Source organism: Cnephaeus nilssonii (assembly GCF_951640355.1).
Source record: "Cnephaeus nilssonii genome assembly, chromosome: 17".
In the NCBI taxonomy this organism is placed as follows: Eukaryota; Metazoa; Chordata; class Mammalia; order Chiroptera; family Vespertilionidae; genus Cnephaeus; species Cnephaeus nilssonii.
In genome coordinates, this window is record NC_137088.1 from 7,239,726 (window position 1) to 7,252,320 (window position 12,595).

General features: G+C 51.1%; 1 protein-coding gene across 2 annotated transcripts in view; it reads left to right on the plus strand.

The window, feature by feature from the left end:
• The window catches only part of MYRIP (myosin VIIA and Rab interacting protein), a 165,226-nt gene that overhangs the window by 97,611 nt on the left and 55,020 nt on the right, over positions 1–12,595 (plus strand). For both annotated transcript variants that reach the window (XM_079795413.1, XM_079795414.1), the window contains exon 4: positions 11,221–11,357. In XM_079795413.1, coding sequence (XP_079651539.1) covers positions 11,221–11,357 — 137 coding nt within the window. The remainder of the gene's footprint in view (positions 1–11,220; positions 11,358–12,595) is intronic.

Here is a 12,595-nt window from a genome sequence, read left to right on the forward strand (position 1 = left end):
CAGGACAGGGTTTCCCTTTTAGGAAAGGAAAACCCACCTCCGCTGGCCAGCTTCATTCACCTTTCACTCGTTGTCTATCAAACCTGCTGCCTCAGGCACTTCTCTGCCCAGCGCCATTTCAGTGAGAAACGGCCCCAACGAACACCTTCTGTGGCACATGCCTCTGTGCCTCTCTCTCCTCGGAAATGGTGTCCCACGTCCATGTGGGGGGAGTGTCCCCGGCCCGATCTCCATGGAGGACATACAGCATTGAGTTGTATTCTAGTGCAGTGATGGGCAACCTTTTGAGCTTGCTGTGTCAAACTTGGCCAAAAAACTGAGCATAACTCGGGTAGTGTGTCACTTTGAGGAAAAAACTAACTCCAAGACTCTAGTCGCAAATGTTTCATCCTCAGGAGCAGCAAATGTTTCATCCTCGGCATGTGGCCGCGTGTCATCAGAAATGGCTACGCGTGTCAGTGCTGACACGCGTGTCATAGGTTCGCCATCACTGTCTATTGTGATGGGCTGTGGAGCCAAGTAGGTGCCACGTGAAGGCTCTGTCCTCAGACAATCCTGTGGAGCAGAGCTGGGTGTTCCGTCGTGGTTTCTCAGGGGTGGGCTTCAGGAAGACCGTGTGGGTGCCTGTGGGCATCCAAGAGCTGATCTGGCCAGAGGTCCCTGGGTGTTCGCCTCTCCTCTGCAGCCCCGCAGCCTTCAGCCAGGTCTTGGTGAGGCCTTCTGGCCCGGGATCCTGGGCATCGCCCCAGCTGAGGGGGATCAGCCCCTAACGGAGAGGCCGGGGTGGCGGAGGGTCAGGCTGTTCGGGTGAGACCGCAGAGTTTGGGTTTCCTGATGTGTCATTCTTCTGGTGTCATTCTTCTGGTGCCAGACACTATTTTTAATTAAAGAATATGGTATTTCTCTGCAACAGTAGTTTTCATGGCCCTGTGACAAATCAAAGACAACACAGACCTTTCCATGTTTTCTTCTCCCGTTTAAAATTTTATTTTTCAACAACAGTTTACATTCAATGCTATTTTGTATTAGTTCCAGGTGGACAGCATAGTGGTTAGTACCTACCAGGCACCATACATAGTTATTACAACACTAGAGGCCCAGTGCACGAATTCGTGCACAGGTGGGGTCTGGCCGGCCCGCCCCGATTGGGGACCATTGGGCTGGGCTGGCCAGGGGAGGGGCCATGAGTGGTTGGCGGGCCGGCCCCGCCCCTTGGTAGAACTCCGGGTTGAAGGGACAATTTGCATATTAGGCTTTTATTATATAAGATTATTGACTATACTCCCTCTGCTGTACTTTACATCCCCGTGGCTATTCTGTAAAGGCCTCTCTGTATTTGATTTAAATCACTGGGCACACATATGAGCAGACAGTTGCTAAGTACATTCTTAGTGGGCTTGTATTTTATCCGAAATAACAGGCGAGAGTGATTTAATGAGTATTAGCATCATGGCACGGGGCATTTTCCTTGTCACTTCCAATTCTCACATTTAATAGCACGCTTGATCTACCCGTTAGACTGTGGGATTCGTGTCCAAGCTGCATCAAGGGCTGGGTAGAGTAGGGAGAATTCAAACAAGAAAAGGGACCTGTTTGGATTGCCTCCTCCTCTCCCCAGAACCCCCCTGAAAGAAGGTGATTGTTGCCCAGGGAAGTCTTCACCTCCCACTCTCCCCCAGTGATGATGCCCAGGATTGGAATTGCCTGGGGGGAGATGGCATTGCAGACGCACGTTAGGATGCATTTCAGAAGCTGTGACTTGGGGCGGAGGCTCTGTAGGCCTGGAGGTGGACTCCGCTCTGGCGGAGCCTGGGCAGCGCGGTTTTGCCTTCCTTTCCCCGGCCTGCTCGCTCCTGCTCGTTCGCAGGACAAGGCCGCTGCCCCCGTGCCTGCAAAGGGGGTGCTCCTGGGGCTGCAGCCTCTTTTCCTCCCGGTTTTGAAAGTGTCACTAACGCTCAATTCACAGACCCTGAGGTCTTTGCAGCCTGTTCATGGTCAGCATCTCAAAACCCCAAAGATGCCCCCTCCCCGGATGATTCGCACCCCTCCCGGGCTCTCTCTCCTTGCCCCTTGATCCCAGCCAGCCGCCAGGAAAGGCTGTGGGAGGCACCCACCCCCCACCATAAGGCATGGGTGCGTCTCCCCACATCCCTCCCCCAGGTGGATCTGATTTTCAAGGCAAGTGCTCATGCTGACTTGGGGTGTTCTAGAAGTATCTGGGGCTTCGCTCTGGGATGCTTTCAGCTGTGCCTGGGGCTGTCACGGGCTGTCTTGTCACATGGGACTCCAGTTGGTCACGCAGAACCCTGAGAAAGGAGGGAGAGGAGAATTGAAAGTCGTGGCCCACTTCCTGAGTGCCAGGCCTGCTGTATAGGTTAGCTCAGTGGTCGGCAAACTCATTAGTCAACAGAGCCAAATATCAACAGTACAACGATTGAAATTTCTTTTGAGAGCCAAATTTTTTAAACTTAAACTTCTTCTAACGCCACTTCTTCAAAATTGACTCGCCCAGGCCGAAAACCGACTTCTGCGCATGGGCCACGAAGTTTCAATTGCACTGTACGTGCGCGCCCGCACGCGGTATTTTGTGGAAGAGCCACACTCAAGGGGTCAAAGAGCCGCATGTGGCTCGCGAGCCGCGGTTTGCCGACCCCTGGGTGAGCTCACCAAGTCCTTAGAAGCCTGCTATCCCTGATTCACAGGGTAGGCAATGGGCTCAGAGAGGTTAGTAACCTGCTTACAGTCACACAGCTGATTAGATACTGAGCTTGGATGTGGAATCATCTCTTTGGCTCTGAAACCCAGAATCTTCCCACCGTCTCCTTTTGCTTACCTGCGGGCATGAGGCTACCCCCACTGGCCTCCAGAGGCAAGTCCGTCTCAGGGGCTCCCACCCCAGGAAGTGGAGTTGGCCTCCCGTTCCGGGAGGTCTGGGTCCCTTGGTACATCCCAGCTTTGTAGTTGGTGACCGCTCCCCTCCAGGAAGCCGAGCCCCTCGCCTGCTCTCTCTGGCCCTTGGCCGGACCCTAGAAGCCAGTCTGCCATTGTCCACGAGCAGCTCCTGCCCAGCACTGGGATAGCAGGGCACCGTCGGCACAGCAGCCGCCCTGTCTCGGCATAGCTCAGGCACAGAGGTGAGGTGCACCCAGCTTTCCTTTCGCTTCTCTCCTCATCGCTGCTCTCAGCCTGGTCAAAACACTGTTCCACTTGTACGCAGAACCAGCAACAACAATATGCATCGCTTCCAGGAAGACCTCCTGGCCCACAGCTGTACCCAGATCCCAGCATCCTCCCTCCCTGAGCCGAGCGGGTGAGTCAGCTTCTAGCTGCTGCCTACACAGGTGGTGCTGCTCGGAGAAACCCCAGCTAACATGGGCCCCACGGTCCCGAGGGCGGACCCCTCCACCCAGCGCAGAGCCAACTTTCCGGCACCCAGAGCGAAATCAGGCCCTGGCGAGTGGGGCAGGGCCCTGGGGCGCCTCCTGATCCTCCGCCTTCACGCGTGGAGAGCCAGCTGTGCTTTGGAGGCAGTCGGAGGAGAGACGTCCCCAGAGCCCTGCCTGAGCTTCACCAGAGCTGGAAGCTTTCTGAGGAACGTGTGGGAGTGTGCACACAGCCCCTGGTCACGGCTGATACACACACCACACACACACACAGACACGGAGTCACGCATACACACACACCACAGATACCCTCTCTGCCCCCCTCGCTCCCTTTCTTCTCTGGCTCTTCTTACCCACCCCCTGTTCCCCCGCCCCCATCTCCTTTTCTCTCACACACTCACAATATGCTCTCACATAATATCTATCTCACACACTCCACAGTCCCTCTTCCTCCTCCTCCTTTTCCCGTCCTCCCCTCCCAGTTCTCTTCTCCTTCTCTTCCCCCTCCTGCCTCTCTCCTCATCCGACCTGCTCTGGAACCTGTATACTATGATAGGCATAGTGTTAGTCTCTTTCTCATTCTCTCACATACACACCCTCCCTCTTTTCTCCCAGATACATTTAGGCTGTACAACATAACACCTCGCCCCTCTGTCCCTCCTCCCCAGTCCCCAACACACACACACACACACACACACACACACACACACACACACACACTAACCCTAAGCCCTCAGACCATACCTGTGACCTCTAACCCTTCACAGGTTGGCTTCCCTGGTTTTGTTTTCTCAGGCTATACCACATCTGGATATACCCCAAATGGCAGTGAAATCCTAAACTTGCCCTGGATGGATCGCTCAGTCAGTTGGAGCGTTGTCCCATACACCAAAAAGGTTGCAGCATCATTCCCCAGTCTGGGCGTGTGCAGGAGGCAACCGACCGATGTTTCTCTCTCACATCGATGTTTCTCTCTCTCTCTATCTCTTTCTCTCTCTCCATCTACCTTATCTATCTCTTTCTCTTCCTTCTTTTTCTCTCTAAAATTAATAGAAACATACCCTTGGATGAGGATTTTAAATTTTTTAAACTTATGTTCCAACTTAAACTATAATTCCAACTTCATGTGGTTGTGGAGTGCCCGAGATAAGAAAGCTATGCTCAGTGAGGGAAGTGACCTGAGCGTGGTCACGTAGCCGCTCTGTGACAGAGGCGGGCTGGAACCAGCTCTCTGAACCTAGGCTGGGATTTGTTCCCACTTTTCTCTTCTGACTTAACGTGCATCTGCTCTGCCCTAAACCTCACTGTGATATGAGATGAAGTCAAGTTTAGCACATGACAAAGGTGGCATGGAAATGCAATGGGGAGATCCCTGCAAATGATTTCCAGCCCCTACTTTCAACTCTCCTCCAACAACACCCGCCTCTCGGTGACCAAAGAAATCACAGATTGTTTTCAACGGGCCCATGATGACAGGGTGGCCATCCAGGCCAGAACCCCTGTGTGATTTCAGGCCAAGAACTGCATACAGGAGTGTCTGGACCAGCCCTAGGTGAGCTGCTGTGAGAGCAGCCGGGGGTATGGGGCTCATCCCGGCAGATCTGCCCAGAGCCCTCCCCCCGCCCCCCCGCCCATGTCGAAGCAGCAGGCTGAGAGCACAGGCAAGGATGGAGCACTGGGCAAAGGCATCCGCATCTTTGAAAGGAGGAAAATGTCCTTTGCCAGGCACAATGACAACTGTAAGGAAAATCTGGGCGCTCTGAGCACAGCAGCTGTGCGGCTTGGCAAAGCCCGTGGTTTAATGTTTGGGTGAAGCAATGCACTCCACCCATCGTCCTAACTCCTTGCTGTCTGCATCCGTGTGCCGGGGGATCAGCAGCCCTGCCAGCACCCGGAGAAAAGGCTCAGCTGTTGCCATGGAGGCTTTCACCGTCTTCAGAGGCTGGGCCTTGGATCTCCGATCCCACTGCCAACCACAACTGAAAAGGCTTGTGGAAATGGGAAATGGCTTTTGTGTGTAACAGCTAACATTACTGAGAGCTTACTCTGCGCCGAATCCCTGTTCTAAGCACTCAGTTACCCTCATAGCAACTCCATACGGCAGTACTAGTCGTAGTGGTGCACCCATTTGACAGATGCTGAAACTAAGGGAAGGGGGGGGTCAAGGAACTTGCCCGAGGTCTCACGGGCAGGAAGTGGTCAGGGTTGACTCAGGGTGGGTTGGCTCTCTAGTTGACATGCTTACTCTCTGCATGCGGTGCTCTCAAGAATTCGGAAATCTGAAGACTTTCAAAAGGATAGAGTCTGAGGTTCTTCGTCGAATCCTGGGCAGTGGTTTCAATTTGGGTGAGAACAGCCAAAAGGCCCCTCTAAAAGCAATTTATTCAAGGCTTTTCTCAAGAGATATTTTTGGCTATAGACAGATGTACTAGATCTTGCTATTCAAAGCGTTGAAGTCCACCGTGGTGGAGACTGCTAACATAAAAGAGAAAACAGCCCACCACCACCACCTCCACACTTGGTATCTTTGGCCAGGCTCCCACTCCGGAGGTGGGATTGTAAGGAATGAGCACGATTTCCATCCCTGAGGAAAGTGTCCCCAGCCCGACCCCCGAGCTCAGGCTTCCCGAGTTTCTCAGGAGGCAGCAAACAGCAGAGAGGCTTGGGATCGCCACAGAACCTACTGGAAGGTCGCTTCTGCTCAAATAGCTTGGACACTGGGAAGGGGATTTGTGATCCTCTGTTGACAACAGGTACAAAGGGGCGGTGTGGACCTCGATGAAGATGAGCTCCGTGACTTAAGAGAACAGAAATGTTGCTGGAGGGATCCAGCTGGAAGAGTGTTAGAGAATTGCAATGTCCTCCATCTACTCTCATCTGTCCAACCCAGGAACCCTCCCTTCGGGTTTATTACGGCACTTCCTGTGAGTCAGGCCCGCTAGCACCTTCAAGTCCGGATAGATGGACAGGTCGGATGACTCGCGTTGGGCCCCGTCAGAGATCACTCCACGATTTCAGTTTGTTTTTCAAATCAGCCAACAGCAGCAACCTCTCTTTGGAGATTTACCTTTGAACAGAAGTACGTAAAGTTCATGTTTGATTTGCAGACTGTAAATGTGTTCCTGTTTTGGTAAGAAGTGGCCATTACTGAATTGTTGCCTGAAAAGGAGAGGGTGAGGCCTGTGCCTTTTCGGAGTTTGTGTTTAGATCCTGTATAAGTGAACAGAACCCATTCCTAACGCAATACATTCCAGCAAAGTGTAGACAGAATTCTGCACACGTGCACTCGTCTGGAAGAAAGGGACCCACCGGCAGAGGACACGGTTCGTTGTCAGCGGGCAGGAAAGAACCAATTTCCTCCTCTCCTCCTGAGTGCTCCTGGTTTATCTGAGGTCCTTTGCTCAGCAAGCGCTGTCTGTGTAACAGTGGTGAGCTGTACGCAGGAGCCCTGGGTCCCCAGTGCGTACTCTGAGTCATGCACACGCACTCACACAGGGGAGGGAGCTCACGTGATGACTTGCAGAATAGTCTACCCGCCGCTTCACAATCACGGGAAAAGCACATTCTTAATCAAAACCATGCCTAGATCCTGTAGAGAGAAGCGTCCGACTCTTTCCTGTCAAATGTTCTGCTCCCTTTGTGCGTGCGTGCGTGCGTGTGTGTGCAGAAATTTCGAATCAAGACCTTCTGTTTTATTTAGCCCCAGGATGAAATCTTACCTGAAATATCTGCCCAGGTCTTGGGCAGAGAGCAGACTGGCCCACCAGGCACTGGGGACAGCACTGGGCAGTTAGGCAGCTGTTCCTGTAGAACCTTCTGTGCTGGTGGCCTCCTGAATGCATCCTCCCTACATACAAGGGAGGGGGACTCGCAGCAGAACAGGAGGGACGTTGCAGGGGGCACATTTCAAGCAAGTGCCTGGGGTCACAAAGAAATGTTCTGTGATATCTCCATCATTTGTGAGGTCAAAGAAACACGTTACCCATGCTTATTGCGAACCGTGCTTTGCAGAGGAGATGGTACTAATAGGTGCAGTCTGAAATATACTAAGTATTATAAAGCGCCACAAGCATGATGGTCTGTTTCGATCCTTTGAACAAGGTGGCAGTGGGAATGATGGCTATTGTACAAACGAGGATGCTGACGCTCCGAGAAGCGAAATAAACTGCCTGTGGTCACAGCCAGCGAGTGGTCATGTCCCTACTTCACGCCGTAGCTACATTTGCACACACTGGAGTCAGTATGAACGGGGCAAAACATGTGCACATCCTCCTGTGCTCCCTGGAAGAGTGCCCGCTCGCCCTGCCCAGAGAGACCCCTTGGGTTCTCTTCCACTCCTTCCTCCTCCTCCCCCCCACCTCCCCCGCCACTCTGGCTCTTGCTGCCATGGCAGGCATGTCTGTGTTGAGAACATTTAGCAAAGCAGACCCGATGGTCTGACTCATGAGAAAGTACATGATGAAACCACGTCTTGTGTGCTTCTATATCACAGGATCTTGAATTTGCAAAGCAAGAAAGTAAAAAAAAAAAAAAAAAATTAGCCTGGCCAGCGTGGCTCCGTGGTTGAGCATCGACCTCTGAACCAGGAGGTCACGGTTGAATTCCCAGTCAGGGCACATGCCTGGGTTGCGGGCTCGATCCCCAGTGTAGGGCGTGCAGGAGGCAGCCGATCAGTGATTCTCTCTCATCCTTGATATTTTTATCTCCCTCCCCCTCTCCCTTCCTCTCTGAAATCAATAAAAAATATTTTTAAAAAAGTAAATATGAGCAAAAATTCACATGACCTTTCCCCACCAAGTGTTATTAAATTGGGCAGCTTTAAATGAGTTTTGGTCCCTCTCCCTCCCGCCTCGCACGTGTTGATGGGTTTTTCTCAGCTTGGTTGTCTGCGGTTTCACAGCTCGCCATCGCCTCCCTCCTGAAGCCGGTAATAGAAGCAGATGGTGGCAGTGTGCTGTGTGCTGCGCCTTCCTTCGCTCGGCGGGAGCTCTCTGCTGGGAGCCCTGGTCTTCCTCAGAAGGATTCTTGGTTCAGGCTCTGTCTTTGGGTTTTTCTGGCCAGGAGGACATGGAGTGAAGATGTGGGGACCCCCATTAAATGTGGGGATCCTCCTGGCATTTAATTCCATCTCAAGACACCTGAACTAGATCTGGGTAGAAGAACTTGAACCAGAGAGAAACCCACTGCTTCCGGTAATTTTCATAATTAACCCATATTGACTTGCCCTTTATTTCCTAGCTCCCTCTTATTGATTGTGTACTATGATCCTCTCCTATAGGCTGCCAGGTTGTTGTCATTGATGTTTGCGACAGGACGGGGTCATTTTGGTCCTATTTGGTGCATACGTTTTCAGCGTTTTGCGTGTGAGCATCTGTGCAAACATGTACGCGATGGATTTAAAGAGACATTTTGTACTACTGGTTTTATTTAAAAAATGGAAAAATGTATTTCTCCTCTCTTGATAGACTACATGGCAAAGGCAGGAAGAATGTATTCGGCGGCTGCTCAAACAGCCCTGATGTGGCGCGTGCTGGCAGGTGCGGCTGCCTGCCCTGCAGACGGCTGAGTCTGCAGCCGGGCTCCCACTGTATCCCAGCCGGGAGTCGGAGAGCCGGGTCTGAATGGAAGGAGGCTGACCTGTTCCAGGCTGATTCTACACGCAGGCTCTGTGGGCAGCAACTGAGGGGACATGTGTGTTCTCAGGGATTTCACTGTTTAAGCCTGGATTTTCACAGAGCTCCTGCAGAATGCTTAGTGTCTGCCACCCAGAAGGGACATTAAGGGACTTCTCAGGGACCTTAAGCTAAGAGCTAAATCCTTGGATGTGTATTTAATGTTATTGTCATCAAAGTCATAGATGTACCTGCACCAAATGTCAGCTAGTTCTCTTGATTGATTGTACAAAACAAACAAACCAACAAAACCACAGTCGTCCCCTTTCCCCCCACCTCCACCCTAGTCCTGCTTGCTAAATACAATCATCTTCAACTTTAGCTTTCTTTTGGTATTTATCTCCATACTTCTAAATGGCGTGGTTTATCTCTTTATTCCTTAACTAGAGGCCCAGTGCATGAATTTGTGCATGGGTGGGTTCTGGCCAGGCCGGCCTGCCCTGATGGGGGCTGATCGGGCGGACTGGCAGGGAGGTGGGGTGGAGGGGTGCGATCAGGGGCGGGGCTGGCCAGGAGGAGGGGCCGCATGAGGTTGCTGGGGGCTGATCGGGGTCGCAGTCAGGCCAGTTGGCCACCGCAGTGTGTGTCATAGCGACTGGTCGTTCTGGTTGTTCTGTTCTGGTTGCTTGGCTTTTATATATATAGATATGAAAAGGTTTTATTCTGTTGTTCCTCCAAACTCCGAACACATACAAGTCATTACAAAGGGCGGAGATTGAGAAGGGAAACAGGCATTCTGAAAGTCAGAGTATTCTGGGAGCCAAAGGAGAAACAGCATTTTGGAAACAGTGACGGGGTCGAACACATCCATTATGGGCTGAAATGGCACCTGAGCGGAGGTCGATGGCATGGCCCCTTGACTTCACAGGAAGGTTTGGGACCATGGAGGGCAATGCCGGTGGAATATGCATGGGATTGTTTGAGGAGGGGGTGGGAGCGAGGACGTTAACACTGGCTTGTAAGCCATAGAGACTCCAACAACCAGCGTGGGCCTTAATTGGAAGGGAACACACCTCACTATAGAGCATGATGTTACCACTAATGAAACAGGTGAATAAACCAAAAAGGTAGGAATTGGGCACATTTCTTAATACGAGCGTGAAGATGTTATCGGAGCAGAAGTGGCACGTTAATGCGCCAGGACCTGAGAGGTGAGGTAGTATCGGATGCAACTGTGTGGTGCTGGAACTTCGGTTGCAAAAAGCTGAGATCATTTGTATTCTGAGGACGAGGGAGATGAGATGCAGGGAGATAAACTGACATCTCCAAGGCCACACACTGAGTGATGAGGTTGGGGAAGAATCCATAAGTGTTGACTGTTCTTTGCTGTCTCGGTCATACTAATCAGCACAGGAAGATGCAGGCTTTCCCTTCTGGGCCAGCGTAGCTTGGAGTGCAAATCTCTGCAGCTAGAGCAAGAACTGCAGCTCTTCAAATGAACTCTGTTGAATTCTCTTACTTCAAGTTGGTGCTGACAAGTAAAAGAAGGCAGTCCCCATCAGCTTTTTAAATAAGAAGGCAAAAAAAAAAAAAAAAAAGCCATATTCACATAACCTTTATTCCTGCCTCCAAACAGCTAAGGCTAAAAGAAATCATTTCACTCCCCCCTCCTCCATCCTCCTGGTTGACAACTGCCTGGTTGTATATGAGCCAAACTCTCTGAACCATACAAAGAGGAATGCATCAAGCAGGAGAGTGGAGCCGAGAGCCACGGAGACCACCTGAGAGATGGGAAAGTTCAGGGAGGTCAGGGCCAGTGGCCCAAATCTGGAGAAGGCTCCTTGAGGGCCAGATAGGGACAGCAGGGCAGGTCCTGCCCAAGGCTGCTGGGCCCAAGCCCTGTGAGTGACACCTGGGAACGTTCTAGAAGAAACAGAGGGTACCCTAACATCCAACACCAGGCCGTTTCAGAAATGGATTCTTACATAGATCTTTCTTGGGCAATGGTGTTTCCGTTGGTTTTTAATCCCTTACTTTCCAGCCTCCTTCAAAGCTCTTCTCCCATCCCACCCCCATGGAGTCGCTAGGGCACAAGTCTCAACAACTGATCTGTGGAATCCATGGACTCCCCCCAAACCCCCTGGCGGCAGCCTTTGCAATCCACCATTCAACAATCTTATCTTGTAATTCTGATGTTCTCTTCTATAACTCTGTGTTTTCCTCAGGCTTCTGCGAACCCAGTCTCTGGAATGGTTCTACAATAATGTGAAGAGCCGTTTCAAGCGCTTTGGCAGCGCCAAGGTCCTGAAAAACCTGTACAGGAAACACCGGCTGGAGAGCGGAGCGGCCTTGGACATCCTAGGTATGCTGGCTGCCCCTTACTCCGGGAGTCCTTAGGGGACTGGGGGGGGCGGGGCGCGGGGGGTAGAAGAAGGCCTTGCTTGGAGGCCCTGTATGCTGAGGCACACTCACCAGGACAGAACAAGCTCCTTAGATATCCCCCTCTACTGAGGAAGCAAAAATAGGACCTAAATCAAAGCTTCTGTTAAGTTTTGAGTCCTTTTGGTTCCAGCATCCCCAGTGGGCTGGGTATATTAGGAGCGAGGAGGACCGAAGTATTTCTGCAAATTGTGGACATTCTAATTCTGGATCCTTAGAAATAAAAGATTCTTAGTCATCTTTCCCTAAGGATTACAGCATCAGCAAGTCATCTTGGGTCGATTGTGTAGACTAGGTCTGCACACGGAGAATATGGCTCCCACTTCCCTTTCCTCCTACTCCAAAATGCTCTTTATACCAGGCCCCGAATGTGAGGGAAGGGGAGAGTGAGAAAAATGTCAGCTTCCTCCAGGAAGCTTGAAGGATGACGCCTGCATACGCTGTTTTATTCAGTTCAAACAGCCAATGTAGGGAAACCAGAATGAGGAAGTACCGTATTTTCCGGCGTATAAGACGACTGGGCGTATAAGATTTTCCTGGGTTAAAAAGTCATCTTATACGCCGGAAAATACGGTATATGCTATAGTTCTGGTAGACCAGCCAGTACAAAGAAATTGTTGTCAGAATATGAAAAGCACCTCCTCCAAAAAAGGCTGTTTTTTCCTGTCTAGAGGGAGGTTTTTCCCCCATCACTTTGCTGACACGGGTGAATGCTTTTTATCCACAAGAAAGAGGTGGGGGTGAATCTCCTCCATCTCATTTAGAGCTTTTCCACCATCATTATTTTGTATTCTCCAAAATAGGATGGAAGCATTAAACCTGGAGTCATTAGCGCCTTTTGTGGTAGTTGTTAGAATCTCTGTCTTTCTGCCTATGGCAAAGAGAGCAGTGCCCAAGGTTGCCACCTATTATTTTTATCTTCTCTTTGTGGGGTTTTCTAAAAAAAAATGTTTCTAGGAATGGAGGCAGAAAAGAGAAATTTAAAGTAATGGTGTTCACAGTAGTTTTTCAACCCAAAAATATTTCTCAAGAAAGTTCCAGTATAGAATCGGCTCACTCATTTGCATGCCGTCTTTTCTTTCCTCTCTTGTGCATCCTCTGGTCTGCTTTATGGACCCGTTTACGTGTCCCCAAACTCAAATCTCATTGGCGTTCTCCAGG